The following is a 26,839-nucleotide window of genomic DNA, read 5'->3' on the forward strand; positions in this document are numbered from 1 at the left end:
TCAATTTCGGCAGTGTTTTGACTGAAGACAAGTTGATTCTGCTGTCAGCGATGATCTTGTGGGACTTGATATAGAGGTCATTTTGCAAAGACCCGCCGTGCGAAATGGTGTCGGTGTCACATATGCAAGTAGAGTTGCTAATTACAGTGTTATCATCAATCATCTCGGTGAATGGGCAGGGTGCAAGCATGAAGGAGATGACGACGTCATTTCAGGACATCCAACCCAAATTGGATCTTAAGTTTGGGGGGTTAGACTCGTTATCGATGGTTGTGTCAAATCAATTAAGCTCCAGCGGTTTGATTGTGACCTTATTGGGTTTTTGAGGTGCTTCACCGTTTCATTCTTCGGTTATTGAGTTAAACGTCTGAAAAAAGTAAGGAATGTTTTGTTTTCATTACTGTTTGTCTTGGCATTTATAAGATACATCGCAGGTGGATTCTTGAGGTAGTTGAAAGCGTTAGTAAGTGATTGAATTTCAAATGTAACGATAGTTAACAAGTTGTGAGAAAATAGTTGTTTGTTTTAAGAGAGATCTCTATCGAGGGTGCTGAATTCGTTTGCTTTCATAAACTTTATTTCAACATCAGTCTGTTTGAGTGGCGGTGACCTGTATGAACTCAAACTTATCATATTTGTAAATCCTTCTAACGTTTACTCTTAACAAATATTTGCCATCATATTTGACATAGACACAGCATTGAATACAAATTCTTTTTTTAGGGAAAATTCAACCATGTAAATACAATCTTAACTCTTGCTATCAACAAAAACTAAACAAGCTGCACCTACATCAAATACCAAACTATTGTGTTTACATCGAATCACACGAGATCGTACTACGCAACCGATAAGTGGGCGAATACTGCTGGCCGCAAACTCATTATGTAATGGAAATCAAATCCATATTCCGAAAAAACCCTTCCGAACATTTTATTACTTACGCAGTAAGGTTTACATTTCGTTTAACATCAATTTCGTTGCCAAACATTAGTGCTACTGGAGTTTTGTCAATTGTCCGTGACAAATTGCCGCTGCAGCAGCGGTTGTCACTGTGATCCTAATTCGTGTGTGTTTGGGTCTATGTTAGTGTGCCCGACGGTAGATGGCGGTTAGTTAGTGTGGGTGGCAAGGCGCCTGTGGGTGTGATAATTCGTCGTGCATACACAAAGAGTGCCGTGAGAGTGATATTGCTCCCGAAACGTGTTGAGGTTTACTTACGAATCAAGGGCGTGGGAGAGGTGAATGGTCGACTTTGGGATGCCGACATCATCTAGGACGCTTTACGAATCTATCTGTAAACCTAATGCGACGTTTCTTGTTTCAAAATCTAGTTTGTATCACCGGAATTTTATGCTAACATTAGTCATGTCTAAATGTTATTAAATAGAAAGTCGAACAGCTATAAAGTCTAGACTGAAATGTTTTATGTTAATCTCCAGGCTATTGTTTGCCATTCCTCCGCCGTGATATATTTGGATGACTATCTAATCAAATTTCTAATTTAACGATGTTTGTTCACAGGCGTACGAACTGTCGACCCTGACTGGGACACAAGTGATGCTACTAGTCGCGTCCGAAACAGGGCATGTGTACACCTTCGCGACAAGGAAACTGCAGCCGATGATCACTTCGGACGCGGGCAAGCGGCTTATTCAGACTTGTCTGAACTCGCCCGACCCGCCCACCACCAGCGAGCAGCGAATGGCGGCCACAGGCTTCGAAGAAACCGAGCTCACCTATAACGTAGTTGACGAGGATATGAAGGTGAGGCAACTGGCGTACGCGAGCTCAGCTCAGTACCCCTTAGAACACCACCCGGGGCTCGCCCCCTCGCCGCTGCAGCAGTATCATCAGCACCCCCCATGCCCCTCCCCGCTACCTCTAAGCTCGTTAGGGCAGCCCTACTCCCACGCACATCTATCCCATCCCCACATGTCGCACCACCCCCAACGGTAGTTCCGATGTTACTAGAATAAATCTTACGGCATCGATTGCTCCTGTTAGGAGATTTCGGCTGGATTATCGAGATAGTCACGTTCTAGGTTAGTTTACCGCCTTCATGGCGTTACGTTAGCATAATGAAGAAATAATATACAAGCAATAAACTATTTTGTTAATATATTTGTAAATACAATGTTAGAGTAATTTTTGGTACTAACTTATTGAGATTTGAGGATTTCGTTAGAAATTCGGAAATTTGAGAGGTTTCCTTATTTTTAAATGTTTTTTTGGAAACTTTTGAGGTCAGTAAGTGATAAGCACGTTATGCAGGGATCAGATTGCGTTTATAATTGACAGCTCCATTCAGACGCCGGGTGCCAACGAGCCGTGGACGCGAGAAATGAATGATCGAGTGTCAAAACCTTTCGCTTCTGTTGAAGAAATTTTCTTTTTATATTAAACAGATTCATAACATAATCATAAATCGGTCCTAAAACAAAAAGTAATGTTAACCGACTTATCTATTTGCTCTCACGTCCAGAACCCAAAATCAATTTAAACGTGATCTTTTAATTAATCATCCAAGTAAAAATCCTATCAATGAAATTAATGATAGTCTTACAGATGTCGAAACCGATTGAGAAGTATTCGGTAGCAAAATAATCAGATGTAAAATTGTTTTATAATTAACGCTAGTAACCGGTTATACTGTTTGTAGTGACGCCTCGGAAGCGGGAGCGGCCGCGCGGCGGCTCATTCATTATGATCAATGAATCGGCCTTTCATACTAGCTTCTGTAAAAAATGCTCTGCGCTAGGAGTGAACGTCTAATAATGTACATTATCCACAAATTGTCGGAAGTCGATCGTATTACATTCGTCTAAGCAACGTCTGTTTTTAGACGATCCAATTAATATCAGTTTAATGAAACGTTCAGCCGTATATCTCGAGTTGATTATATTGTAATATCAAGAAATGTAAAGGTATTGAATAGATTTTTATCGTAGAAGCAGCGAGACAGTTTCCAATTTAGACGGGAGCGAGCGCGCTGTCGCCGCGGGCTCTAAGTCCTGCCGCGTGATCCGGATTATTAAGAATCTTAATTGAAAATTACTTTCGGAGGCACGGAGAGCGATTATTATAAATTCCTCTGTCAAACTCCGCGCCCGTCGCCGCCGCCAGGAAAACCAATCGGGTAACGCGGGAGCTTTCACATGGTAATTCATAGATGCCCTCGGCGACGTCACTCGTCACATTTACATTCAAATCTGAACTGTACCGTCCAGAAATTAGTTTGAACTGCCGACGGTTAATCAATGGCCCGTACTACTGCACCGAGCGCCAAATACGGCGAGTTCGACGTGTCGATTCATTGAGCTGCTCAGATTCGATTCGATTCATCCATTAAACGCTGAACACACCTTGCGTCGCTAATCGGACACTATTTATTCATCGATTTGTACCCAGTAGCTGCTCTCGCTGCCGTCGCATCGATTGCACTGAACGATTAATTCTCACTTCTCATTTGCATATCGTTTTAATTTCGAACCCATCCGGCGCCCACTGCGTCTTCGCCCCCGACCTCGAATGCCTCTTGTCAGCGTTGATATGTTGAAATCGATTGCGTCGATTCCCTCGTTTCGCATTCGCATCGATAAAAATCTCTCGTCTTCAGGTGGGGCGATCCCGCCGTCCAAGTTTGACGCACAGAAATAATACGTCGGCGCCGATATCCATCATTATTGTTCACGCACCAGCGATAAGTCGATCCGATTGAAATATTCTCGCGGTAATTACGATTCCGGGCGATAAGTGCGTCCCGTGATCGCCTCGCTTAGATCTCTATCACTTATTTGTGTACTCTCTATTCATTGTGCATACTTTGAGGGATCGGTCGTTTGATGTAAGCAATATTCGTAAATAACTCCACTTTCAAAAGCGGTGCTTTTCGTCTTTTTTCTAGGAATGGTTTCACCTGTCATTGTTGCTTGGTCGTTTACATAAATATAATTCTTTACGTATTCGTCGCATGCAACTCGGTTGTCTGGCGCGTCTGTTTTGTGAATATAAACTGTAATGCTGCCCTGGCGTTTGGCGTAACACCACCTCGTAGGATGCATATGCTCTTGTGCATGATTTAGCGGTATAAATGTGGAAGTCGGTCAATGCCCTCGCGCACCCGTATCCCTAATCGAGCTCGCGTTTCGTAACATCTCGCAGAACTCTTGAGATTTCGCTTTCAGCGCACGCCTGTTTCTTCTGTGGATTCCGCTGCGGATTCTTTAGTTCTGTTTCAAGGCACGTCTGTCGGTCTCTGGGGAATATCTCGTTGCTTAAAAAAGAATCGTCGCCACTACAGAAGTTGTCGACACGAGTCGTAAATTCTTGATCTTTTTTAGACGTCGACAATCAAGCTTTGGCCCGCCTTTCCAATAGCGACGGTGACTCACGCGCACCCATAACGTATTCCGCTCGCATGAGCCGCGCGCGTCTATTCTCGAGGCGCTCGGTAATCGCTCGTTAGTCTCGCACCTCGGTTTATTAACTTATCAATACTATTGTTTTGATAAACGCCCAAGACGCAATTTCTGTTGACTCATCGTATTGTACAGGCTAATATGCCCACATAATTGTCTGCCTTTAAGCCGATTGGTCGTCTTGTGCAAGCTGACGGGCTCCAACAATAAAGCTAATTTGACTAATAGGTGCGTTGTAATCGTCACCGCGTGTGGTTTAAGGATTACAAGATTATCGGGCCGACGTTCTTTGCTATGCCCGAGATCAGTTCTTAATGAACGTTGTTCTGAAGCTATTGTTCTATAAGCTGCGGTATTGTTTCATTTGTTGTGGCCCTCACGTCGCGAGTCGGGTCGCCCGTAAGGGAATTATGCGCCGTGTTTATGTCCAACGTTTACTTTGGTCGCGGTGTCGTGTAAGGGAATCCTCAAATTGTTGCCGCCGTAGAGCGTTGCGGCTGGTGCGATCATTAATTTATTATTCCGCGCGTGAACGCACCGCCGGTTCAATTTTTTTGTAAATTATTTAATGTTTGCGAAATTCACATTAAATGATCGGTTCTCCCCTGTAATTAACATCGTACCGACCGACCACCCAAAAGTAAGATCGATGGACCCACCGTTAATCCGACATAAGGGCAATATTCGCAGACCGCCTTCGCCGTGTCCACTCGCTGGACAAATGAAGAGATCCGTCCAGCGCTTAGCTGAGGATGCACTCTCAAATTGGAGAAATTTTCGCAGGAGCAATGACCGTCGTGAATTCGGTTCGCAAAATCATTTTGATAATGGATCTGTGCGCTAATTTAGAATCGAAAGAAAAAGGGTTGGGGTGGTTCGGCGTTCGATGCGCGGAGTGTAATCTTCTGATTCGGAAATTGGGCAAGTTATTTCGAGCGCGGCCATGCGCTTATCCGCGTATTATTTTAGGAGTTCTCCGCGGGCACTCCGTGCACTATTACGGCAGGCCTGCGCCCGCGCAGTTCTGTTGCATAATTCAGACACGAGCCCCGCCGTTTGCATTCCGATACTTGATATGTGCTTTCACATGTATTTATGGACAAGATTTTGTGTCTCCGTAATGTTTGCCGAATAAATAAATTGTGTTTAAGGCATAAATACAATGGGCGAGCCGGCGGCTCCCCTCGTTACGTCGGCGAATGTAAAGTCCGAGTTAGCTTCTTGGGTTGTCGGCTTGTCAACCGCTGAGATATTTCGCGGGACTTGATGCGCTCGGTTATTTCGTTGTTTAGGAGCTTCGTTACATTGGCGGTTTATGTCCACGCTTACAAATTGGCGTACGGAGATGCATTGGCGTTGCCCATCGCGAAACTGCGGCGAATTATGGCGGTGCAGTAACATTGTTATTCATTCTCGCTCGATGTTTACTTAAATCAGCCCTATTTCCTGTTGCGAGTGAATTTCGCCCGCATCTAACTACTGGTCAATCATCCTTAACTGTGCGAATGTATTTACGAATGGGAATTTGCTGAATCCCGTCGTTATTTGTTCCTATCGCTGGTGGTATCAAAGAGGATTCAGCTCACATCCCACTTACCGCAATCCTAATGATTTGCAGCGGAGGTCTCCTTTTGTATGCACTCCGCGTGACGGCTTTGTATGCGAGGTGCGACTCCGTTATCCTGTGCCCATCGGCTGCGCAAACTTCCGCGATCCTGATTGCCCTGATTGAAATTTATTCGCGGTCCTCAAGAACGCGCCCTGATTACCAAAACAGTAATTGGCTTAAGTTAATTAAAGAAAGCCTGCTGCGTAATAGCCGTCATCTCTGAAACAAAAGATGCTATAATGGGATTGTGGCATGGACATCATGCTGGGTTAATGGGTGGTGGTAGTTGACAACTATTTATGGTATAGACGACTGGATACGTGCAATCTTCCCTGTACAAAGAATTTAAGCCATCTGCTTGTTTTTGTTAAGACTGCTCAGGCTCAGCATGTCATCAATACTCGTATCATACAAATTCTATAAGTATATACCTACCTATAATATGCTTATAGTTTATCATCCCTTCATTTCACCGTAGTGAAAATGTAAAGTTTTTATCAACACTAAAGCGGTGATAATTTTTAATACCCCAAGGGAGCTTACAAGTATACCAGTATTAATTTGTATTTATTGAAGTATGCTCATACTTTATTTAATAAACAATGTATTTAACTGTTTATTTATTTTATTATTAATTCGATTACATTAATGAATAGGCCTTCAATTGTCAGATGTTTAGTTACGCATGCGCGCGCGCTTATGCGATCTCGTTTACTGGATTGACGCGGGACGCGTCTCATCCATTATAGATTTAGCCGGGAGTATTCGATATATTCTATTCGGTATATCCGACTCGATATGGCGGACGTCTGTATCATTTCGATAATTGGGCCCACGATTATCCAGTTGCGCAATTCACTAACATAGCAGATCCGCTGATTGACGGCCTGATACTTGCGTCATATGATTTAATCTTATTCCAATTAAGTTTGTATGCAATCAAAGGGATTTCAAGTTTTTTCTATCGATAAATCGATAATCTCTTAAATTACCCTAATTGATGTTATTTGTTAATAGTAGAGTTAAGGAAACTATACATTGAAATGCCTTTCAGAAAATTTGATCAGTGTGCCTACCATGAGTTTACGTTAGGTGTGCTCGCTAGCTACTGCGTAAAAAAATGACATTTAAATGTATGACATATTGTGCAGCGCCCCTAGCGGCTACTTTTGTTGCTAATTGCTCATAAGATAGGCCCCCTTAATTTAATTTATTGTCCGTGGTGCATAATCTTTTCTTAAGGTTTTAAACCTTTGTTTGTCACCTGTCATCCGCTTTGCAATGGAGGGAAGTCGAACCTTAATTTCGAACTCCTCCTATGTTCTTCTGATTAATTTCGTTGCGGGTCCAATGACAGTTTAACTTTCCCCCGGGACAAACTTGACCTTCATTGGTTGGGTTTTTGTGGCGGTCAAGCTGTAGATCCTGGCTACACAGGAGTTGCAGTGGTGGGAACGAGAGGTGGGAATAGTCCCGTTAGCGGCTACTTTCAAGAAATTAAATCTTCATAGAATTTTTTGACGTATTCGCTAGCGAGCTCACCTAACGTAAACTCATGGTAGGCACACAGTACTTAAATTGAAACGATTAGCTACCCCATCATCCATCTTACAAAAATGGGAAGCTCATCTAATAATTCATAATGAAATTCAATGTGTTTGAAATGGGTCGGCTAACAAAAGCATGATTCAGTCGATACAAATTATAGTACGAATAAACCATGCGCAGTCCATATAAGCCCGGAGATTTGACGTCCCGTCGATGGAAGCTGAGTCCCGCTCCATCCAGACGCAGTCTATGAATCCACAGAGTAATTGAACATGTATTGGGCACCGGGAGATTGATTCGGCGAATCCAGCCGGCCCACTTCCTAAAACTAGACCGGGGAGTAGTGATGTGCAATGACTTATGTTATCGCTATCGATATAAAATGAGTTGGAATATAATTAACATGTGACGATTTGTTGACGAAAGAGACAGTTGGTAGAGCTATATTTCTGAAATAACTGTCAAAACTAAATTCGAACTCTAGCATAATATTGAATCTCAATCGTTAGATTTTCAATATTTAGACAAATCATTGTTTCAAGACTTTTTTTAAATGTAGAGTCATGTTATTGAAGCGTTAAATTGATGAGAATTATGTAAAATTGATTGTAGCATGCATAAAATAGTTTCTCTTAGTTGGTTTATCTGTCCATATCCCGCACACACTATTTTCAGCGTACACTACTGACGTATACTCCTACATAATCGAATCCCCAGAGATGAGTAGTCGATACGATACAATGTTTCGATATACGGTATCGATAGTCCACATGCAGCCGCGTAAGGAGCGGCCTCACTACTTGCCGAGACGCAGATGGTTAAAATTAGGCCCGCCCAGAATAGCGAAAACCGCGGACGCGTCACCGGACCGCTCATATTGTGTTACAGTACATCTGAACTGTATCGTTTATAAAAGCACATCAAACGCTCTGGGACACCAGATGGCGGTTTATGGCATATTTGGAATTTTATCACCGACTCACATTCCCCTTTTAATTAAAAAATAATACAGACATAAAAAGATAACATTCTAAGCCAATTTGATGATTGAAGCCCTACTTAGGAATAATGCAGTCCGTTCTTAAAATGACAATACAATTTATCGTTCTCAAGCGCAGGTCATAGTTCCTCGCGTTATCTATAAAACATGACGTTAACTTTTTAACATTATTGTCCGCAAACTCAAACAATGTTTCCTTCTGTTATTGAAAGAGTACAAGTTATCGGTCATGCTTTTGTATCGCCATCTCGTTGCGGTGTTTCGGCTGTGTAACTGTTAACCATTGTATCTGTAGTTTCGTTTACATCTCTGGCTTCGTAGACAGCGTCCTGGCTAGTTACCGTGCTCGAGTTGATATGGACGCGCTCCAAGGCGAAAGTTCCGCGTCCATAAATTCAAACTAGCGTCCCAAGTGAGGCTCGACCGTTACCGCGTGGGAAATGATTGGGTCCGCTGTAGTCGGTGAGCCTTTGTTAGGACGATTGTCCACTGGAGTGGTGTAGATGCGCCGATAGGCTATGTATAGTGGAGCTGCGCCCGTGCTGACAGCTACGTGGGAACGCAGCGCGCTTGTGTGTAAACAACGAGCCTGTTTGAACGATATCCCCACTTATTAGCAGGTCAAATGCGTCTTCCTTTTTCAAAATTCAACCCTTTACTACTTTTAGAATTCCTTTCCACTTATTAAGAAGAACGTTAATCAATTTAACTGTCATAACCGTTAGCATTTCTTTGTCACAAGTTGAAAAAGCGACACGCTCGAACGAGCTAACTGTGCACCTGCGAAAGGCATAAAGAATTCTATTTGCGAGACGTCTATGGTGCTAGTAGAAATGTTACGTCTCGTATATCCTATACGTGTGTAACTTGTTTTCCCAACTACTCCGCCGCAAGAACCGTGGAAATGGACATCGCGGCCATAATGTATTCCACACGCGTCCAGTACTAACTCGACGGCTATTCAGTTCTGAAAACAAATCCTTAGCTTTTGTGACCGTGCCAATCCATCATCCGAGTTTTTCTATTGACCAATAGTATCGCGAGCTTAACACAAACAAAAAGCTTTCAAATGGAAATCTGGAGTACGTGCCGAGGATTAGTTCCGGAGAGCGTTTAATACGTGGGAAATTGTGAGGACAATGTGTTGCGTTTGTTTTTGAACATTAGCCTTATAAGGCCACCTACATAAACGGTGATATAATCGTCCGATCGGTTGCCTCACGGCGCGTGGGCGGCGTCCTTCCGCGCCGGGCGCCGCGCGTCTAATGCGTGGAGCCGCGGACGCATCCGACGCGTGCTGCTCTCGATCATACTCCTGCGCATGATTTATGTATGACCGGTATTCCTCGTGTCGGTTCATTTAACTAGATATATTCCGGAATTATTGTGTTCGCAACTCAGCTCTCGTACCGTTCGCGGCGTGTTGTGAATCTAAAGTCGTGCATAATGATACATCGCTCTCATCTGCGAATATTGCGAACGTTCGCTCGGTTCATAACCGATTCCCGTCACTGTCTCGTTAATCAGCCCAGTTACCAAATTGCCTTCATTAACAATCACCCGCCTTTCTTTTGAAAAAACTGTATCAACCAAACCGGATTTTTTTTCTCTAGAAAATAATCGAGTGTTGCTTTCGGAATTTCTGTAGAAAGGTCCAATTTAGCGGTGCAGTAAAGTAAATTAATGGAACGGTTTGATTCAAGTTTTGAAGTGGGCTGTTTGTCTTTCTAAGCGTACATTGTAGAGCCTGAGAGCAATTGCTGCGGTGCATATAAATCGACGCGGTGTGGTCTTTAATTTAATGCGGGTAGTTATAAATACGGTGCGGACAGGAGCTAGGAAGTCGGTGGTGGATGCCAGGCATTCTGGCGTATCAGGCCCCGATTGGCTCGTAAACTTGCCATGTACGTTACGGTCCGGCTGGTATGGTGTAAGCGAGGGAAGGCACAGCCAACTGAAACGTACATCTGCTGTGCAAGAACCATGCTTGTTATTAATTTGTTGATGGCCAGTAATTTGTTGATATGTTTAATAACAAGACTGATAATGAAGATATTTGATTCAAGTTTGAATTTAGGTTTTAAAACCTATCTAGTCAATGACCAGGACTTCATTTCATCATTAAAAAAACATAGCTTTAAAAATACTGCTGTAATTTTAAAACCTAGACATCTAATTGTTCCGCCTGTAGTTACATTTCGCAGTTGTGCGTTTAACTTTTAATAGGTTTCGCCTCCAACTGCCATCTGCAGCATTTTATCGTCGGCGAGCTAAAGATCGCTTTTGTTTTTCGTCACGCTCTTTCTCAGTACTTGCGTCGTCATAATCGCACATAAACCTATGAAATCCTGTTAGCTCCGCCGCCGATCGCGCCGTCTAACAAAAGACACGACACTCGGAGACCAATTTTATGGCCGTACACGGTCTTTGTCCGTCCGTCATCTCAGCTAACTCCGATACGCCTATCGGTTCCTCGCGTCGTAGCAGCGAACGCTTCGAAATTCCTCGTGGAAGTTGAATTTCCTGTATCTCCGCGACGCCTCCCTCATTCGCGGTTTCTATTGAAAAATTCGCACTGACACGATCGCGGGAAATATCGCCCAAGACAGGTATTTCGAAACATGTTTTCGCTCAACTTTTACGATCGATAAGTGTATCAAAAATCAACAGCCCGTCCCGGATCGCTCGATAACTTGGCAATTCATTTAAAGCATATTAATTTCAAAGTAATTCGCCTTTACCGTATATTTATAACAATATTTTATACGAGCATTCATGCCGAAACGTGACTCGAATATTGTAATTTTTGCAATAAGCACTTGCACAAAGTAATGACCATATTTTTCTGAATGAAAGGCGCACGTGTAGCAACTCGTAAGAGACTTCCAATCGGTTGCGTCACGCTCAGAACCGAAAGTGGTCGTAAACTGAAGAGCCTTGGTAACGTTGTATAAAGCTCTGTGATCTGTGACATTGCGGAATTGTTCAATCCGCTGTTCCGTTCGATCTAATGCATGTCTTTGATGTCAGATAGAGACAGAAGGTTGTGCGCTGACGCTCTCACTTCCGCCCGCCCACGGCCGGCGCCGCCTACGCATATAACTTAAAAATCGCAAGCGGTGGTCGCGTCGTGACAATTGTTTCTGACTGTTATTTCCCTTAAAACCACCAGTAAAATTTGATTCTGAATATTTAGATCTTTTTTAAGGTTAACTGTGACAAGAATGACATCAGTCCGTAGGTGGCACGTGCGATAAAATGTGTCCGCGGACAGTCGGTTTGTTGCTCGAGCTTTCGAAACGGCCATCGACTTTAAATTATGACTTAATTCTGTACGTCTTTCTTTTGTGCTGTTATACGATATGCACTGTACGGTATTTTGTTGTAACGGTAACTTTTGTATCACGAAAACTTTCTACAATTAGTTCACTTCTGAATGTCATTCACGTCATACCTTGATTTTGAAATGTGCGAACTCTGAATTTCGTTTTCGTATTTCTAACGCAAATCCTCATAAATCAGATCCTACAACGAAAAGCAACTATGATAAAACCATCATAAATAAATAGCAGATGTCAGAAAGTCAAAACGCATAGGTAGCGAACCAGTAAGATAAACAAACAAATATTGTACTACGGAACGTGACTCGGTTTACCAAATGAAACGAGACGCGAGGCTTAGAATAATAAACTTTACGTTCGCTATGTAAATTTTGTTAATATTGTCGCGTTATTTTTATTACTCGTAAGGTTATACTCTAATGCATTTTACTCAATCGATTCTCAGGCCATTATGCAAGTGCCATCGTCTGTATAGTTTTTAAGTACAACGAGGTTGATATCTGGAAACATCGAATAGATTTTAGGTTTTCCATCACCATCCCTTACCCCCACATCAATTTCAGGTTTTGTTATGTTCAAATTGGTGCTATTTGCTGCAGTGACGATTTTATTCTCGTAGGTGATCTCCATTCCCTTAAAATTGTTCTTATTATGAATCTTAATATATTTTAGTTGATTAGTTGTGACGATTCGGAGGGACCAAGTCCGCAGTATATTGATACCTGTATTGAAGTAACGTAACATTCCCAGTTTGCGCTTTAGTGCCTGTAACATTGTTTGTGATCCATCCAACTTAATGAGTACTTTAGCAGAGCTCGTAGGGAGCAGCCATCTTGCATTATAATATTCTTGGAACAGCCGGTGCTATATCCATTTTAACTTTTTTCTCTATTACGTAGATAGAGTGAGATGGCTGCTTTGTACGAGGAATTAGTTTTAAGGCATGATGTTGTGTGTTTACTGAACGATTGATACTCTAGTTTATTGACTGACACTTTATTGATTCCAATATCTTCCTTTAAGAAATCCTATTGGTGCTATACGATTTTGATCTATTTATAAATAGTACAACAAGTATTACTAAGCTCAATGAAGTTTCAGTCGATCGTAGTTCAATTTTACTAGTAACCAAAATTATTAAACTAATTAGTGTTAGGATGTTCTCGGTGAATTTACTAGTAAAGTTGGATCTCCAGATTTATACGTTGAGACATAATAATAAATTAATATATTAAGTGTTAAGTAACGAATGATGTATCTAGACGTGGTGATAGTTGCGAGTGAACAGTGTCTTCAAGTGCCTTGAGAATGTTCAGTGTGATTCCGTGGATTGTACTTAAAATTCAAAAGTGACTATTGAATTCAGTATTATTTAGATCAGACTTTGTTGAAATCAAACCGAGCCATTAAGAAATTGGTGCCTCTTAGCCCGTTGTGCTGATTTGAAGCCAAAAACGGTTGTGGGCGGAAAAGAGGCTTTGCCCCTTCAAAAGAAAATTTATCAAACCTCTGATTAGTTTTCTCATTAGACCTTTTTGGACACTCGAAATTTAATTAGCAGTAAATTACCAGCTAACTTGTCAGAGATTTGGTCAATTTCCAAATAGAATGGGGTCAATCATGTACTTAAGTTAACCAGTCGCTAGTCTCCGCAATTTGCGAAGATCTCTTATTGACTATGAAATTTTGCAAGTCAGCACATGTCGAGAACCATTTTAGTTTGAGAATTCTAACATCATACGATTTGTTCGTAGATGATGTCACAGATATCTTGGGTAATTGTTTAGTTGCATTGATGTATCGATTACGCGTCCCAAAAAGACTCGAAGACGCAGCATCGATATAGCCCGCACTCGGAATCGTGTATGCGATAGCTATTAATATCATTTATTCATCCAATGACAACGTTGTCATCATAAAAAGTCGCAATCGGCTACTGTGCGCCGTTGACATAAACGCTCGGCTCAACACAGCAAAAAGTCGAAAACATATATTTAAATATGAAATTAAGTTTTTCGACGGGCTTTCATTGCTTTTTGAAACGATTATTCATGGTTCGCTGATAAATGTGCGACGTGCAATAATTCAATTCTCGTTTAAAAGCTTGTCCATGTTAAGGTCTGTACACACACGGGTACCACTCTGTAGTAGCTGTATTTTTGAACGCAATTTAAAGCGGTCTTAATGAATCATAAATGTTAGTGTAACATGAACGCTCATGTGTGTACTCGCTTAATTTATTTAGTGGTTGTAAAGTAGGGAGCCTTGGACTCATTCTGAAGATCTGATTCCTAGATAGTTGTGAACATATTTTTGGAAACTTTTAAAATGGTTGTGACCTGAATTGTTGAGAATATTAAAGATTAGAAATTCGTTCAAGTAGAGTCAATTGCTCGATGAATTAATAAGTTATTAATCTCAAACGTCACTGCTATGGGATCATTGTTAAGCGCAGCCCCAGAGGTGACTCTATGACAATGTGATAGAAACAATACCTAAAGAAGCTAGATCATTGTTACTGTAAAATACATTTTGTGTAAATATGTACAATAAATAACGAAGTAAGCAAGAATAATTTTAAAACTAGATGCAATGTTGTACAAGTTTTTTTCTATTTAAATATTTTTGAAAGATTTAATCTACTCTATTTTTAATAATGACTTATTTTATCGTTTCGAATAATTTATATTATGTGTTTGTACAATGTCGTAGTTGAATTCGGAGGAGACATTAAAAAAATTATAAAAAATAAAACGTTGAAAAATTTTATAAGGTTTTGTATTGTCACCCGCCCTTCCATCCCCTATCGGACAGTTCCGGGAACGTGGTCCTCATGCCGTCCAGGCCGAGGGTAGAAGTCCCTCGGAGACGGGTGTGGGCCCAGCAGATTTGTGAGTAGTAAACATGTCCACACCTGGATTCTCGCGGGACTTGAACCCCGGCCGCGAAACTGATGTGTTAGGGGCGACGGCCACAGGGCCCTAGTTAACGTCGCCACTATTCCCCGACATTCGGCACATGTCTTGAAGGCCTAAAGCCATGTGTTCGCATTCGCCGGAATTCTGTCGCACTTTAACTCGGCCGTCGCCGCCGGACCTTAAGGGCCATCCTCCCGCCGCGTTTTATTGCAAACATTGTCGTAAAACATCCAAGACGTTTTTAATTACATCACGATATCAATACGTGCCGTGGGTGTGTCCGATAGTGTTTGGTTGTTATCGATGAGCTCGATTTTCGGGCGTCCTCGAATCGGTTAGTAGTTTTTAAAATTCGTCGATGCCAAAAGTTGGACGTCGTACCTGTCCTCGTAATTACAGCGGCCGAGCGGGCGAATATTACAATCATAAACATGCAATAATTGCTCAATGATCCTCCTCCGTGTTTCTTGGGGCACTCGCCCCAGACGGCGGCAGCTTTCTTTTGGCATCGACCGCGTACCTAGAATAAGTTGGCCAACCGACCGCGTAAGTGCCTCAAGATTTTCAAGAAAGAAGACCTGCGAAGACCAAAGGTACGTGCCCGTTTGTTATACCACTCACCCGACTACTAACTGTTTGACCTGTATTGTTATTGTTGTGTTGTGTGCTTTCCAGGTGTCCGTACAGGTATCAATACGCCGTTAAAATAGTCTATAGTTTTTTACAACCGCAATTTCCTCTCGGCCCAGTAATTCGGCTCGATGCATTGATATACAAAATAATGAAGTGTTGAATAATGATTCAACGGTAATATATTCAGTTAGCGTAAATGATTGATAAACATACTTAATGATTATGTATATGTTGTCCGAATGCCTATTAAGACGGAGCCTTTTATAGACGCGTAAAATCTGTTCAGGTACACATCCGGTGTGAACTCCATATTATTATTGAATGAGTCGAATATTTTTAAACAACTCATTTTACACTTGGTTACTTTTGTGTTAAATGTAATGCTGATGGGTTTATTTTGCGCTTTAAATCGTATATTAAAGCAGACACGAATATTATCAGTGAGGGGTCAGAGCTTAATGTTCTCGTTTAAAATATTGTGACGTTCGTGAGTAATATTTCCTACGTGCGGGTAATGGGTCCAGTGTAAGCCGACCCGGCCGGGGAGGGGTGGCGAAGCTTATTATGCCAGTTCGGTAATTTCTCCGGATGATGGTCGTTTCAATAGCTAGGATTTATAGCGCGACGAGAGCCAGTAGTTCATCTGTTAGCTGACTTTATTTGGCCGTCAATCTTATAAACCCGAGGTATGGAGATGCAACAGTCTCACAATGGGGAGATTGAGTTTGTATGTGGGTATTAATTTAAGTTAGAAATCGCTTTGAGATGCGCGTTTTGATTATTCGATTGATATTAAAATTTACGAGCTTTCGATTCACACGTGCAAGCTCAATAGTAGCTCGATAGAATACGTTTTATTGGGACGAGTGACGATTATTACCTAATCCATCTTAATTAGTAATAAAGATGTTTACATTGATCGCATTCGTTAAAAGCATCGGTAAATTATTGCAAACTGGATTTCGTTACGTGGATTTATACGACCGTGTAGAATATAATCTGGTTTAATGAAGCGTTAATTTGCTAAATACTCGATCGCTTTTATTTGCTTTTACCTTATCTCTAATGATGCAAAGGACAATGTTCGTTCTCCATACATTGTTCGCCTAAGAACCAACAATTTTGACATATTACTACCCGAAAGCGAAATAATACAATTCTGTGTGTAAGAACAATGATTCCTGATGGACACTTGCCATAAAATTAATGATTAAGAATATTAAATCACAGCGATTTTATAATATGTCGTTTATGACAACATGGCGTCTAATGTATTGTGTGAATGTATGAACACCGATTCGCGAAAAATGTTTTGTATTGTCGTCACGCCGAGTCGCAGCCAAATAGTATAAAATAATAGAACAAGTTTTAGAAATACAACTCGGCATTCCACTTTTATAATATGCCCACATATTGCACGTAAATAAACAACATGAATCGTAGGTTGTTTCCACCCTTGTCATCTGACACATGAAATAAACTCCTATTGTATTATAGATATCGAAGCCGAATCGTATATAATAATAGAATGGGTTTTGGAGATCACTCGGGGTTCCACTTTTATAAAATACCTACATATTGCATAAAAATAACACGAATCATGAGTTTTCTTTTCACCATTTACATCTGACACGAGATAACAAACTCCTATCTCCATGACTACCGTCGTAGTCTATGCCAAAGACTACAATATTTTAAGCAAGAAGTTTCAAACCTTAGCGGCTACGGCCACATACATCGTGATAACATTCGGTCGACACTGGAACGAAGTCTTGCGATTATGCAAAAAAGCATCGTATTCTAGTGCGGCTATATCACGTTCAACCGGGGTTTTAATTCGACTAAAGTCCTGACTAAAGACTGGAAGAAAATACGCCGCATTGTATGAGCACTTCGTGTTCGTTAAAGCGGCTTCAGATCTAGAGCCCACATAGTTTTCTTTCCAATAATATCCGCAAGTAGCGCTGCATGATCTTTACAACAAAAACGGCAATAGTTATTAAGGTGCCAAAATTATATGATTACTTTGGCACGGTATTATACACGTTCGAAGATTTGTCATTTTCATTCATTTCATCATCATCATCATCATTTCAGCCACAGGACGTCCACTACTGAACATAGGCCTCCCCCAATGACTTCCACATCGCACGGTTGGTAGCGGCCTGCATCCAGCGCCTTCCCGCTACCTTTATCAGGTCGTCGGTCCACCTTGTGGTGGGTTGACATTGCAGAATATGTCTTTTGATAGGTTCATCATAGAATTCGGCGGGGATATCCTCACGGAGGAAGTTCGTAAAAGGGCGGAACAAGATCTTATAATAATGCAAGGCCGAAGCTGTAACGCGCGTGCTCCTACGTGTAATCCGGCGAGTATGCAATAAATAGTAATGTCTGGTAAATAGTGGTAATACGTATCGTTCGTTCGTTCGTTTCAGCCGAAAAGACGTCCACTGCTGGACAAAGGCCTCCCCCAAGGATTTCCACGAAGACCGATCCTGCACCGCTCGCATACAGGCACCTCCCGCGACCTTCACCAGATCGTCGGTCCACCTAGTGGGAGGCCTGCCCACGCTACGTCTTTCGGCTCGTGGTCGCCACTCAAGAACTTTCCTGCCCCAGCGGCCATCAGCTCTACGAGCTATGTGCCCCGCCCCGTCTATGTCTATATGCGCTACGATTACAGGGTATCATTTTGCATAGTCGCAAGACTTCACTCCGCTGCTGTCAAATCAATGTCGCATAATGTTATCGCAATGTGTGTGGCCCTTGGCCAAATCACAGAAGCCTATGCGAAGAAAGAGCACTTGAATGACAATGAAAATCAGGGTTACCATTTTATAAGATCTCCTCACTATTGAGGGTAACAAAGTAACATTAATAATCTAGCCATTAATTACATTTATTACCTATACGAGAAAGTAAAGCAACATGCGGTTTTATTTTAATTTGTAAAATATTTGTAACAGTTTGTTCCAAGTTTAGTTTTACAACAGTATTGCTGTTTCAGCTGTCACTGTGAAGCTTTGGGAAAATAAATAAATACAAAAAATATTAACATAAATATTTATTTAAGTTTTTATGTTCATTATCATAATATGCCAATTTAAGTTAGGTACACTGTGTGACAGTCTTTGACACTAAACAAACTCTTCAGCTTAATAATACCTACCTACAGGGCGTTTTTATAGTTACTCTTGCTGATGAAACAAGAAGGGTTGATTCTACTACTGAAATACAACTACTTTTCTTACAGGACCAATATCAAATTCTCAAAAAAATTCACATCCTCGTGATGGTGATAATTTCTATGGAGAGGTTTTTTTTTTATATTCGGTCTCTTGGGATAAGTTATTCCATTTGAGCAGTAGAATTAATCCTTTTTATTTGATCACATATAAAAATAACACAAGTGTGTTTAGGAAAACTTCTTCTTTGGTATGGTATCACTACGGAGTTATAATGTCGGCAACTCTGTATCACTGACTTGTAACTTTCAAACAGTATGAATAATAAGGGCACCACATTGGTTTTCTTTCTGAAAAAAGGCTTTCACTTTTAGTACTAACCCTTTAGCACTATTTCATTGAAATAAAAATACAATAAACGCACAGAAGACTGAAATTGAGTCAACTGACGTGACATTTATAATTTGTTGACATTATGACAGTTTGACAAGACTAGGGATTGAAAAAGTTTTAATTGAAAAAGTAAAATGACAATTTATTAAAACGATTCACAAGGATATATCGATTAAAAATATTTATAAAATGTTCTGATACTTGCCTGTAGCGATTATCCAATCCTGGTTTCTACTGAAAAACTACCTCGTGGCAAGATTTTGATAAAATAATAAAATCTTTATCTTCTCTTTCACAATCTATAAAAGTTCATTTGGTCTATTATTATACATGTGCTATGAATGAGGGTTTTCGCGATTGAAAAATCCGCGAGATGGCAATACGTAGACGCGAGGTCCAAATGCTGCATGATTGGTGGATATCTGTCAATGTCATGTCAAAAATAACCAATCATGCAGCATTTGGACCTCACGTCTACGTATTGCCATCTGGCGGATTTTTCAATCGCGAAAACCCTCATTGGCATAGATTTATGAGAGACTGGCAACTATACTAGGTTGATATATGTTTCTCACACTTCAACTGGCATTGGATTCAACATCGGATTCTGACACTTTTACAGTTATGATACCATGAATATCAGTTTATGGTCCTAATTATTTTTATTTTATTTACGACCTTCGACCAGTTGGACACTTTAGATAGCTTCTTGTAATAGTGTCAATATCTTTTTAGCTTTTAACGCAAATCTAGTCTTCAAAGCAGTTTAATCGATTTATTTTATTTTCAAAATCGATATTTTATTGTCTATGATGGCCGCAGGAACATCACTATACATGGACTCCCAGCAATAAAGTACGGTAATGCCTCGTACAGATTTTATCGGCAAAAATTATGGAACTTGATAGGTTTTAGACCATGCCACGCACCAAAACGTCCGGAAGTTGTAATAGTATTATAGAATAAACGTTAAAAGACTTATTTATTTAATTTTTCAATGCTTAAGTGTCCATTAGAATGAAAGGGTGCTTAATGTATTAAAAAAAATAGAAAATAATTATGATGGGTTAATGTTTTTGGGCGGTTTTTTAGGCGGTTTCTGACAATGTCCTTTAAAACGCCTGTCATTTCGAGACATTTATGATGATACCATTTTCGTTTCTTGCCTTAGCCAACTTAGTTCTTTTCTATTTGGATTCCTTTTGCTTTATAAGCATCTTACATGTTTTGTAACCGACAATCAAAGTAAATAAGTATTGTGTTCTTAAATTTAAAAATAAAGGTCTGAAAAATAATGTAAAATAGAGATTGAAAATTACTTTATGAAAAGAAAGTAATGGCTTTTCAATGAGTTGAAATAATTCCTAATAGTTTGTTTGACAGTTATGTAAATTCTGGGTTATTCATATTATTAAGTTTGAAGTTTGCCTTGTTTAGAAGTTAAACTAACTGTTGAAGTTTCTCTTATAATATAAACGTACGACGTGGTAGAGAAACAATACTAGTATCGAATCTGAAGCTTATACGAAAAGTTTAGTTATTATTTGAAAACGTTTCAGTTATGACTCTATCTTTTATGAAAGATATTGTGTTACTATAATAGATATTGTATCACGAATTCACTTTGATTTTTAAATCTAGGCCCTGTCTAGGCTCTATAAACCATATTATATTTCTTTTTGTCGAAATGTCTTCTAAACTTATGTATGTGTAGATGTAACAAACATTCAAAGATACTCGCATTCACAATATGAGAATGTATTTCTTCGCGTCACGGTATGTTGTGTATGACGCATGATTGAGCGGAGAGTTTTTGTCACTTCTTCATGCAGAAATGCGTGAAAATACACGCAGTGTACAGGGTGGTCCAATTGACATTGAAAATCTTCGTTGATTCATCGAAAAGTCTTCAAATATCGAAACTTTTTAATCAATTCATGTATTGTTGTTATAACGATCAATTTATTAAACTTTCATTTATTCCATCCAGAACGAAAAACATCTTTTTTTTTTAATTCAGTGTTTCGTCCCAATGGGACGAACGTGTTGTGGGACGAATCACTGAACTAGCCTGTAGACTTGACTGACTTCCCTTTAGGTCTAACTAAAGGTCTTGAGTATACCATAAACTTAAGATACTCACATAAACATTACATCTATTACATTGTGATGGTACTTTATGTTTCATTTTAGGCTTCAGATACCTAGCTTTATGTATCGATTTTATGACTCTACCTACGTCCATCTGACGAACACAGTTGTATGTAGATTCTGTGTGTCGTGACAGATCGCAGTTTGTAAGCAATGGCCGGTGCTATTCACGCAGATATTTATTAGCCTTGTTGGAAATGCCTTAATCGCTACACCGTAATGTGTGCGTTGTGTTGACTATAAAATAATACGTTTTTGCTTTTTTGCAAAAAAACAGACGAAGTATTTAATAAGCCAACCATAAAGTTTTCTTTGCTTCATACCAGTTATCAACCCTTTAATAGATTTTTACACAACGCTAATTCCATTCTCAATGTCTACTAGCTTTTTGTCTACACCATGTATATGCGCTAACTACTGGAATCGACTTAAACAATAAAAAAGTTCAAACGTCAGTTTCAATTACGTTTCTCTACTTTTTACGGAGAAAATATTACTATCCAAGATGTTGTATTCACTCACCACACCTTCAATTTCATTTTAACCCTCGACGTGCACCTCGGTCCGGAAGACCGTAAGGCTGCGGCCTTGCAAACAGCGGGCAGTGACGTAATTGACAGCTGTCAGTTGCGTTGCGTAGCAATATTGGCACGTGCTCTAGTTTTATAAAGTTTGTAATTTGGTTACCTAATAAATCCAGTTTATTTTAGAACTATTTTACCTGATATCACGTAGTAGAGCTAAGAACACAAGATGTAGAGCTAAGGTTGTTTTGTTGAATTGACATTTAACATCGTTATACTTTTACTCCACTTATTCTATAAGTTTCTAATTCAGGTTCCGAGTCTAAGTAAAGTACTGTTTTATCTCACAACGAAATTAAACGTTTGTCAGCTAAGGACAATACATTAGGTAAAAACAGTATTATAGCTGTTATTAATGAATACGGTAGTTCGATATTGGCTATCGTTTATCGTTTATTCTCCTGAAGTGTCCGCTGAGGTTCAGCCCGCTCCGCTACCACACCGCTCCACTCCCCGCTGCCACCGAGACCGCGGCCCTAGGCGATACGCGATATTAATGCAAATTGCCACCAGACGGCGCTGTTATCGCGCATTTTTATACGCGACGAGAAATTCCGTGCGGCCATTATGAAAAATAAGGTACGCGGTGCGTTCGCATGGTGCGAAGGTGTCAGGATGAAATAGTGGACGGGCATTCGGTTTTTATGAGGTTAAAATTGCGCACACAAATTGAATATCTATTGCTTGAGTTATGAGTTATTTTATGTGTCCTTCAGAGGATTAGGATACGCTACTTATTTATGTTTGCTTACAACACTTCGAAGTTACTACTGAAATGATTAACAACTTTTCGATATCCGATAGGTGATTTTTACTTATTTTATACTTTTTTTTACTTAGTACCTATATCCTACTAATATTATAAATGCGAAAGTTTGTGTGGATGTTTGTTACTCTTTCACGCAAAAACTACTGAACGGATTTTGATGAAACTTTACAGTATTATTGTTTATAACCCAGATTAACATATAGGCTATAATTTATGACGATCTGTGACAAACTAAATTTTACGCGAATGAAGCCGCGGGCAAAAGCTAGTTGTTTCAATAATTGCAGCAATGAGCGTTGATTTCATTTTGGACTGGAGTCACAGTGCATGTTAAGCAATGTTATTAAATTTATGTAATCAAAAAGATGGGTCATCATGTTATATCAACCGACCTCTGATAGCGCGGATTCGTGAACAAGCCGCATTTTCTCCCAGAGTTAATATTGAAAAGTTTCGCAATGATTACACGATTTGCCGCCAAACCAGGGATGTTATGGATATGAAGTTTCGGTTATGGATATGGTTACGGATATTAGAATAATATTATACCGGTTTTGGTTACCGTTACGGATATGAAATCATTTCGGACTATCCGAAAGTTTCGTATAAATTCGGTTACGGGTATTTTAAATTTTTTAAATTCCAATAGCAAGATGCTGCGCGAGTCGCGACCCACAAAGCCACTTTATGTAAGTACTGTAACGGCATCTATGATAAAGGTAAAACAGGCGGGGATATCAGTTGGTGCCAGGGAATGCCAGACAAGTACTTAACAAATATTAAAAAATATTAAGATTTAGACTCCGCCTATATCCGAAATTTTTGAATCGGTTACGGTTACGGATATTTTTTTATTACAGATATCCGATAGTTTCGGTTACGGTTACGGATGACCATAACATCGCTGCCAAAAACCTGTCGCCCAACAATAAGTTCCACGAACGCAGTATAATTTGTCGGCCGTTTCCATAGCCATGCGATTTCGCGCCTGCGCGCTTCGCCAGAACAAATACTACCGCGCATAAACCACTTATCACTTAAATACTGGTCTGCGACCATCAATTTGCGAACCGTGTAATTGAAAAGAAATGCCTGACCGATAATTGAAAAAATGTGTATTGATTTTTTAAACTTTCCAAAATTGCTATAGCGCCAGTTACGCCCTCGCGAAAAGTCATAGAGGACCGGGGGTGGGATAAAGAATAGAAGCAGTTTTTCCTATTAAAAAGTTTTCAATCGTAACTAAAAAGAAAATTTTTAAAGAACATCTGAAAAAAAAAAATGTAATTTTTGGATGTTTTATCATAAACAACACAAAAATTTTATAGCTTTTCAAATGTATTTTTAGCAAACAGGGTTACTGGGTGTACTTTAACTTAAATAATGTTTGGTAGAGAATATTAACTTTCGTAAAGTTAAACGGAAATAAGTATTTTTTTAAATCTTTGAGTTGAATTGATCGATGTTTTAGAGGGTTTCTGGAAATTGTAACACTTAGGTTAGTGATTTTTATAGCTCTACCTAAATTCTGTCTGTTTTTGAAACAAAAATGTGGACATTATTTACTTTACGCCTCTATGCCTTATTCTTGCACTAGGGGGCCTTTTTCGAAACCAGTCGAAGTCAGGTTAAACGCAGTATAATTGAGGCAGAGGTGAAACACAGGCTCTTTGAGTAATTTCCATAAAGTGGTATGTTTGGGGTCCACCGACATAAACACATTTATTTACGGCTTAGGGCACCCGGTCATTAATTAGGTAACACTGGTACGTGAGATCTCCTCCCACTTTTTGAGGGTACTTTGACTTACTACAACATAAATCCAATAGACTTCGGACTGTTACACCTTGAAAATGTTGGCTAAACTGCTGTATTGCCATCATAACCTGCAGAGTCAGCATTTTCACGATGCAGCGAGCCTGAACCTCCAGTTCGGAGGCGCAGTTCAGACCGGGCATCCATCCAGTAAGGACCTCTAACTTTCGGGCATTCAAAATAGAGTCAGTTCGGATAACAAAAGTTAATTCTGTGTTTAAAGTAAACGTATTTCAGTTAATAAAAAATAATTGTTTTTTAAAAAGACATTTTAATATCCCGTCATAACATTGGTGTCAGCGAGAAGGGATGTAAAAGTACATCTCAAGGACGTCTCCAAGTGTGCAAAAATAATCAGCAGTGCCACGCATCCAACATCGTCATCACCCGAATTATCATAGCCCAGTGTCCGTCATCATCATCATCGTCGTCATCCCGGTTTGGACTCATCATCATCCAGAGGCCGGAAGTATCCCGGTTCATCCAAAGCCGAAATTATCCCGGCTCTCCAGTGGTCGCGCATCGCTCTTCTATATCCCGCTGTATCCTGCTCTGCAAGTCGTGTCTACGTGTCCAGTGTCAACGAGTTCAACTACAGTGTTCAAGTTCCAAGGTCAACACTTCGAATCCCGTTTAGTGCATCGTAAAATGAAGTGCATCATCCTGTGAGTTAAAACAACTTTTTATTTACGTCGGTTCAAGATCTAATTCAGTGATAAATTCAACAACATCCAGTGAATAATTTTAGAAAAATAACTATTATCATAGCATTAACATTATTCATTAGAGTAACAATATATTAAATTAAGCTTTGTACTTAATTAATATCTGTTCCTGTAAGTAAGTGTTAGTCAAAACAAGCGTCGCCTCGTCCGGCGCCCACGCATCCACATACCTTCGTTATCGCTGTACTCGCCGCTCGCAGTGTCTTCAAACCAGGTGGCTAAATTATTCAATATTTTTATACAGGGTCTCTTCGTAAATTTATTTTGTTTGTGTGTCGGTTTTTATTACAGATTTTCCTCGTGAATTTTACGTAATCATTCAATTATTCTTATATTATTTTTTGTCGTGTTCATTGTTTTCAGCAAGTTAAAATATTTCATAAATAATATTCATCAATTCAGTAATACATTAAATTAAAAATGCCGCCAAAACCAGAAACCGAAACGTCAGAGGAGAAATTAGACATATCAGTTTTGTTCAAATTTATTAAACCATTCGACGGAAAACGCGAAAATCTAAATTCATTTCTAAGTAACTGCAATAATGCCAACTCTCTCGCACATTCAACACAAAAGCCGATTTTATTTAAATATATATTGAGCCAGCTCGAAGGCAAGGCTGAGGTAGCTTGCTCTATAAAAGACTTCGACAGTTGGGACCAGCTCAGTGAATTCCTGAAAACCCAATTCGGAGAAAAGAAGCACTACACTCACCTCCTTGCTGAATTACAGGAATGTAGGCAGTCAAATTCTGAGCCCGTTAATCAATTCGGGTTACGGATTGAAACTTGCCTTTCAAAATTATTAACAGAAATCACACTATCCAATAAAAAATCAAAAGAATTAGTCGGAAAAATCGCTGCAATGGAAGATTTAGCTCTCCATACCTTCCTTCTGGGATTAACACCCAAAATCTCAAATATTATCAGAATGAAAGAACCCGCAACATTAAATGAAGCCGTAAACCTAGCCATTTCAGAAGAAAAGATCCAAAAATTGATGACCCGCCATAATCCTGCTCCTGTGGCCGGGCCATCACCACGTCCCCGATTTAACAATACGGGAAATAATTTATTTAGACCCACAATAAATAATATTCAAAATCCCAATCAAAATCCTAACCAAAACCCAAATTTCTGCAGATATTGCAAAAACCAAGGTCACACAATTGAAAACTGTCGAAGGAGAGAATACAATAACAACCGCTTCAAGTTTTCTCAAAATCCGACGCAAAATTCCAGTCGTCCAAGCTTTAATCAGAACCAGAGATCTAGAACGTCTCAACCAGCACGCGTTCATTGCGTTGAAAATTCCGAATATCCTGATCCTGAATTTCAACCCTATATTTATGAGGACACAACAATTCAACAGCCCGAAGACGATGACCAAATCCCAACAAATCATTTAAACGAGTAGTGGGCTCACGCAGGTGTCTCGTGCAGCCCAAATTTACGACCTTAGCGCGACCCTATTCTATCAACGGCACCATCAATCATACAAAAATCCAGGACCACACGGGTAACCAGCCCCAAGCAAGTGTCCAATCCTCCAAAATCCAGGACCACACGGGTAACCAGCCCCAAGCAAGTGTCCAATCCTACAAAATCCAGGACCACACGGGTAACCAGCCCCAAGCAAGTGTCCAATCCTCCAAAATCCAGGACCACACGGGTAACCAGCCCCAAGCAAGTGTCCAATCCTCCAAAATCCAGGACCACACGGGTAACCAGCCCCAAGCAAGTGT

At 40.1% G+C, this 26,839-nt stretch overlaps 1 protein-coding gene across 1 annotated transcript in view; it reads left to right on the forward strand.

The window, feature by feature from the left end:
• Positions 1-6,428, forward strand: part of LOC135076351 (serum response factor homolog) — a 28,711-nt gene extending 22,283 nt beyond the window's left edge. The window contains exon 2 of the mRNA XM_063970845.1: positions 1,525-6,428. Within this exon, the coding sequence (XP_063826915.1) occupies positions 1,525-1,959 (435 nt within the window). The 3' untranslated portion in view covers positions 1,960-6,428. The remainder of the gene's footprint in view (positions 1-1,524) is intronic.
• The last annotated feature ends 20,411 nt before the right edge of the window (positions 6,429-26,839 follow it).

The sequence above is a fragment of the Ostrinia nubilalis genome, chromosome 11 (assembly GCF_963855985.1).
Source record: "Ostrinia nubilalis chromosome 11, ilOstNubi1.1, whole genome shotgun sequence".
Taxonomy (NCBI): Eukaryota; Metazoa; Arthropoda; class Insecta; order Lepidoptera; family Crambidae; genus Ostrinia; species Ostrinia nubilalis.